We start from the raw sequence: 6,915 nt of genomic DNA on the forward strand, positions 1-6,915 counted from the left end.
CCTGGCCCCTGGCCCCTCTATTGGAAGCCGGAAGTGCTGGTGAGAGGGAGCTGTCTCTCCTTCACCATGATGGTCACCAGTCACTATCCAAAAATCCCAAAATCCAGGTTCCACTTGAGTTGGGGTACAAAGGCTAGAGGAGGAAGAGAAAGGAAACACTCCCATGTTCTGTTCACTGAGGCAGGAAAGGAACTGACAACCATGTCTGGTCCTCCCAGACTCTCTGGTCTTCTTGACCTCACTGGTTGCTTAGCTTCTTCCACCGTGGGCCTCCAATCGCTGGTGTGTGCTTTGTGAGGTTTACCTCAGACCTTTAGCATCTAACATCTAACATGGCCCAATCCCGACACTGGGAGTGCAGCATCCAATGGCCTCGAGCGAATACAGAGTCAGCTTGGGAAGACTCACCACGGCAGTGAAGCACAGACCCCTGAGGATTAAATGGCCTCAACAAGCAGGGCAGGGAATGACTGGAATTTCCAGACATTGCTTCCGGAACTGCCGTGTTCTGAGCTCCACCAGATCATAAGAGATTTATCTACGCATGGCAGGTGTGTGTGACTGAGCCCATGGGACCACATATGCTCAACTTGTTCCACTGAATAGGCCAATGCTAACTGACCCTCCTGAACACCTACTGTGTGCCACAGACAAATTTATAAGCAGTGCCTCATTTTACTTCTACAGTGACTCTAATATAGGAGTTACAGGTCCAAATACGATAGGACAGTAAGAGAGCAGCATGAATTGTGGCCCAGACAGCTTGAAACTACCTGTGTTTTGAGCATATGGGTGTTCGTGTGTCTGTATGCCTCCACGAGCTCAGCCCCGTGGCCACACGGGCTGCCTTGCTGGGAGAGAGGACCATCGAACATTGATAAGAGATGATTAGAAAGGACCCTGTGTAAACAAGAGAAGTGATGGTGATGTCAAATCCACAAGCCAGGGGTTTGAAGTCAACCTACAGACTTCAAGTGATAGGAGAGAGGTACGGGGCCTTGAATCTGATGATTTGAGTTTATGTTTTCAGAGAGAAGTGGAATCTGGCAGAGTTTGCTGTCTTGAATGCTTGGCACCAGCCAGGTGTGTTTGGTGTCCACTTGTGACTGAAGCACTTGGGAGGCAGATGTGGGATAGATAGTGAGTGCAGGGCTACTCTGAGACTCACAGTGAGACTCTGTCTAAAAACAAAATAAGTATAATAATCAAAATTAAAACAAAAAAAGAAGAGAAAGAGGAGGAGGAAGAAACGTTCCCGAGGAGACTGTGAAACAAGCCAGATGTTTCCTGGCTCTTCCCCTTCCTGTGTCTGGCCTGTCATCTTCTAGTCTACTTTTCAGTGTGAGGACCTCACAGACACTTCACCCAAAATACACCAACCACACAGTCCCCCATGGAGGAAGTGTGCTACTCTATCTCATGGACCCCTAGCAGGGGCGGGGTCGCGCCTTCCTGCAGGGGAGAGGATGGAGTCAGGCACCAGCAGCTGTAGCCCATTCTAAAACTTCTTCAGAGGTACAAGGAGCTGCATCTGGAGACCCTGGTGCCTTCAGCCTTGGGTGGCCTTGCACTGTCTCTGGGTGTGGCTTCTCAAGCTCTGTCTGTGGACAGCTGCTCCGTAACACACAGACTGGACAGCCAAGAATCGTCCAGGGACCTGTGCCTCCCTTAGAATTATGGGGGCTTCAAAGCAATCCTGAGCAGTGGACGGCATCAGCCTGACCTGCAGGCAGTTTTCCTTCTCCAGGGCCAACAGTGTCTCTTGTTCTATAAACCTAGATCTTTTCATACAAAAGCAGCTTAAAGCCTTTTCCTCCTTCCAGGCACTGAGCTGAAACAAAACCCTTAGTCACAGCGCCCTGGAGGCCCCAGAGCTCTGCAGCCAGATCACCGGGGCTCAAGTCGCCCCAAGTCCCACGTTTGTGATAAGCCTTCAGATTTTTAGCTTTCCTGTCTTTGGTCTCAGGATGGCTGGCCTTTGTTGAGTGCCTTCTGTGTGCCAGGCATGGCACGGTGCCTCCTAAAATCCTCTCACCTGATCTGGCCAGTAGGTATGCTTATCTTGCTTTCCAGAGGGAGAAATAGAGGGCAAGACAGGCTAAGTCACTTGTCCAAGGTCACCCAGCTAACAAATGACAGGGCCCTGGCTAGATAGATAACCTTCTGAATCTCACCTCCTGTGTCTGTGAGCTGGGCTTGAGATCAGTATCTTTCTGGGGAACTTTGAGGAATGGATGGCACTGACAGCTGGCTGGGTGTTCAAGGGTTTATTCCACTTGCTTAGCAGAGGGATGAACGTACAGAATTAACTTCAAATCCACCGAACCATAGGGCAAGTCACAAACCCAACCAGAGAGAAGACACAATCCCAACAGCTGTGATAAAATAATTAAGTCATTTGTTCCTGGAATGCTTCTCTCTCCTGAGGCCTGGCAAGCCGCAGGAAGACAGATTTTATTGGCTTTGTTTATTCTTGGATCCTGAGACTTGATATACATTTGACATGAGGTGGTGTTTGGTTCAAGTTCATCGAGATGGGGGAGGAACTGCTTTGGGAGTCCTGGGGGCCATTCACAGCATTGCCAGCATCCTCCCAGGTAGGCCATGTTCTCCTCCATCTTGTGTCTGTGATCTGTGGTTACTCAACTCATACTCTGTTGGAGGAGGACTTCTCCAGCATAGATGTGACCAGGTCTTATCCAGTGTTATTTTCCCTATGGGGAAGATGCTTGGAGCTGGGGAGCAGCGCTGAGCCTTCTATAGTCTACCTTGGGTAGGGAATGAATGGTTCATGACAGAGGTGTCCCAGATGCTGGGGTTATGAGCCAGGTTGTGGGCAGCACTGTGCCTTTGGTGTTTTGGGTGCCTAAAGCAGGCTTTGGGCTTACGGTGGCTACCTGAGGTTGTAGGACTCTCCTGCCCTCACATGGGTAAACAATATCTCTAAATGGCAGGCAACTGCTAGCCCTATGCTCCCTTCTCACTGAGAAAATTCTCCATCCTTGCCTGCCTGGCTCCTACCCCCATACCCACAGGGAAGATAAACCCTGGCAGGCTTACGCTAAGTAGGATAACTTGGGTTGACTTCTGACACAACCTTGCCCTCCAACCATGGAATTAGTTCTGAAAGGGGGTAGTCTTCTCCGTGAAACCCGTCTTTCCCTGAAGACCTTTGCCCTCTGGTCAGCAAGGCCTTGGTCCAGAAGTGACAAGAATGGGAGAAAAGGAGAAGGAAGAAGAGGGAGGGGAGGAGAAGGGGAGGAGAAGGAGGAGAAGAAACAGCCCAGCCGTCCTAGCTGCTAACTCCCCCGCTGGAAGGCTTGAGCTCAGCTTGCAACCTTCCCAGTAATGTTCCTACCTTCCCAATTTCCTCTCACACCTCCTCCAGGGTTCCCGCCCCCAGCTCCACGTACATGTGGTCCATCTGGGATGCAGGGAATCCTACTGGGTATGCCAGCTTAATGAAATACTTTCCGTTTATTAAACACAGGCTTTCCTAAGCCCCGGGTGCCTGTGGGTATTTGAAAGCTGAAGGTAACCCCTAGCTACCACAAATGTCACTTCTCCATGTGTCCTTGCATTCCTGCTGCAGCCCTATGCGTCTGCTCTTAAAGAACAAGTGAAATGAGCAACATAAAGTAACTCCCAGCCCGACAAGGGAGGAAACGGGGGCTGAGGGATGCTGGGAGAGGCTCCCCAGAACCCCTCAGGGCCTCTGAAAGTATATGAAGTTCCCATTACCCAGAGCCATGGAGGGCGCTCCTCCACCCCTGGGCTGCTCAGAGTTCACAGAATCAGTTCCCTGGGAGTGCGGTGGCCCCAGGCCTTGCATGTCAACTTTGTGTTCAACCTCGAATGCTGTAGCGCAAATATTTCAAACCCTGTTTTAGCAAGGCTTGCTCTCAGCCAGCAGGGTCAGCAGGGTGTAGTGTCTGGGGGCTCCCTCTGGAGTTTTATTTCTCTTGCTCCTCCAGGGCTTGGCTGGAACCAGCTGTCTGAGTCTGGGAGGAGCCCTGGGGAGACCCCAAGAGATCATGAGTTGCCTCCCCCAAAACAGGAGAAGTCTCTTTCTTAACAATGTTTTCCCATTCGTCAGTCTCTTGGGCCTTGGGTCTGTAAATCAGGGGTGAGGAGCTGAAATGGAAGTAGCAGACGAAGGCCTCAAGGGAGGCTCCCCCCTCTCTGCGGACTACCATCTGGATGCCAGAGAAGGAGATTCTGTTGACAATGCTAAGGGGGACCTGCTCCAGGTACCTCAGTGGAAGCCCATTGACCCACACACAGCTCTTGCGGGACAGCACCTTGAGGCAGAAGGCCAGCAGAGCACTGCCTTTCTCCAGGTAGGGCTCCAAGGATAGGTGGTGTCGGGACAGCTGAGGCAGTTGCAGCTGGACGTGGGCATCCTGCCCTCGCCCCAGCAGCAGCCGACTGGTATCATGACGCAGCTGTGGCGGGACTTTGGCAAAGGCAACCAGGCCCAGCGTGGGGTGGTACAGGCTCACTTGCAGGACTGTGAGGGTACTCTCCATGGATGAGATTCTGGGGAAAATGTGACAAAGACACACAAACACACACATACACCTCTGTGGTTTTCTGAGCCCAGATAAACTGCTCACTTTGGCAATCCTGGGGCCACATCTTGCCAATGACAACCATGCTAAATGGATACAGTCATTCTGCCCAAGCCAGGATGGAGTGGAGCGTGGTGATATTTTGTTTATGATCTAATAAAGCTTGTCTGAAGATTAGAGTGGAGAGCCAAGCCACTAGTCAGCCACACACCTAAGCCACTGGTTAGCCATAGAGGACACGCAGTGGTAGCCACACCTTTGATACTAACACTTAAGTTGACATGCCTTTAATCCCAGCACTAAAGAGGAATGTTTGGTAGAGAGCAGCGCAGTCTGCAGTCACTCTCAGGACAGAATCACCCCACTTTGGTCTGAGCCTTGGTAGAGGTAGGAACTCACTAATGGCTTGGTTGCTTTGCTTTTCTGATCTTTAGTTTGAACCCCAATATCTGTCTCTGGGTTTTTATTATTTGTGCTACAGCAGAGGTTGACATTCGTGTTGAAACTCCATCTCTGCACACTGTGGCACAGGACACATTGCCCATTCTGAGTTGTACTATTAGGTAATAAAGGTGTGCCTATTCTTCTAGGCAGGGGATAAGTCTTACCAGTTTACTAGGCAGAGCCTGATAGTCTGCAGGCCATTTGGAGCCAGTCTGTCTCTGCTTTGTAGGAACAGGAACACAGATGTGAGCGAGAGGCTTCCTTGTATTCGGCAGGCACGAACAAAGTCTCGCAGAGCCCTCCTTTGAGCCAGGCATCAATCTGGGTGCTGTGGTGAAGCAGAAGGAGACAGGCCTTCACTCTTGGGGGCAAACCTCTTTGGGGGGGAATAGGGTGCTTCCAGAAGTGGAGGTATAGAGCAACATAAAAGAGTCCTGCCCGTAGCAAGCACTTTCTCGGTGCTTCCATGGGCCAGGCACCAGTTCTCCTGAACATCTGAGCAGAAGGCAGATCCTGGTGGGGACAGTGGGCATCAGGGGGAAAAGCTGGTTCACTGCAGAACCCTGGGGGCTCCGGGAAATACGCATAAGGTCCCTCAGCGCCACCTCCAGGAACTCATCCCTCGGTATCAGATGATAGGCACACATGGGACTCCTGCAGTATCTGACAGGCACAGATAGGAAGGCCTACTGTGGTCTGCCTGGCTTTGAAGAAGACTCTGTCTCAGCCACAAACCCACACGACCCAGGATTTGCCACTAATTTCAGCAGGAACCAAGGGCTGAGTGGGGCTCAATAGTAGTTTTCTGCTAGGAATGTTCATTTGTGGTGATATATTATTTATGGTTTAATAAAGCTTACCTGAGGGTTCAGGATGCAAAGCCAGCCACACTAGTTAGCTATAGAAGTTAGGTGATGGTGGTACACACCTTTAATCCCAGGACTCAGGATTAAGAGGTAGACGGATCTCTTGTTAGTTCAAGGCCACACTGACTCCATGAAATTGATCCAGTCCTAAAACGAAACAGCTCACACAAGGTGATCTCAACCCCTGGGATCACACACCTTTAATTCCAGCACTAAGGAGGTGGATACAGGAGGGTTATGTCTGGGTGGAGAAAGGAATAAAGGGCAGGAGGAGACAGGAACTGAGAGCTTTAGCCTCTGAGGATTTGTGTAGACAGGATTGCCATTTCAGCTGGGGAGAGGTGAGGTCTACTGGCTTTGGCTGCTTTGTTTCTCTGGTCTTCAGCTTGAAGCTTGAACCCCAAAATCAGTCTCTGTGTTTTTGTTTTTCATGTCACATTTGTTGCATCCTAGATTGTGTGTGAAAACATTGCTCAGTTCAAATGCTTTCTTCTCCGGGGAAGGTGGCTTTGTCTGTGTCCTCTAACCTCAGTCACAGGGTACTTGGCCAACCCCTACATTTTCATTTCCACCTCCAGAGTTCTGCAGGCTCTTGTCTTTCTCAAGCTCCTCTCTTGTCCCCCTAAGGTCTCCCAGTGGCAGAGTGTGACCTCTCGTGTAGTCCAGATAGCACTTTACACTTGTCCACAGCAAGTGTTGGGGGGTGGGCACATCTGCCGGGAAACAGGTAAGGAGACATCACATATAATGGGTGATACTCAATCAACTATAAAAGGGAACTTAAAGTCTGTGGGATAGGGAGCCTTGCTAGATTGCTACCCTTTTGCCCTGTTGCTTTTTGAATGTAGTATGTCAGTGGAGACCTAGCTGACAGTGGGGCCTAGGCCTTGAGGATACTCATTTCCTTGCAGGCAGACAGACACACTTCCAGCCACTGCCTTCTGACCTCAAAGAACAGTTCTTGCGCGCGCATGTGCGCGTGCTATGGAACAGTCAAAGCTGGCAGAATCCCACTCTCTGCCACAGCAGCACGT

At 50.7% G+C, this 6,915-nt stretch overlaps 1 protein-coding gene across 1 annotated transcript; it reads right to left on the minus strand.

Annotated features, from left to right (window-relative positions):
- Positions 1-3,953: 3,953 nt before the first annotated feature.
- On the minus strand, positions 3,954-4,529 carry Tifab (TIFA inhibitor). Its single transcript, XM_035441735.1, has one exon. The coding sequence runs from the start codon at positions 4,527-4,529 to the stop codon at positions 3,954-3,956; it is 576 nt and encodes a 191-aa protein (XP_035297626.1).
- Between the last annotated feature and the right edge of the window lie 2,386 nt (positions 4,530-6,915).

Source organism: Cricetulus griseus, chromosome 3 (assembly GCF_003668045.3).
Source record: "Cricetulus griseus strain 17A/GY chromosome 3, alternate assembly CriGri-PICRH-1.0, whole genome shotgun sequence".
NCBI classification, from domain to species: Eukaryota; Metazoa; Chordata; class Mammalia; order Rodentia; family Cricetidae; genus Cricetulus; species Cricetulus griseus.

Coding starts and splice junctions, on each gene's coding strand:
- Tifab (XM_035441735.1), bottom strand. CDS start 4,529: ATGGAGAGTACCCTCACAGTCCTGCAAGTGAGCCTGTACCACCCCACG.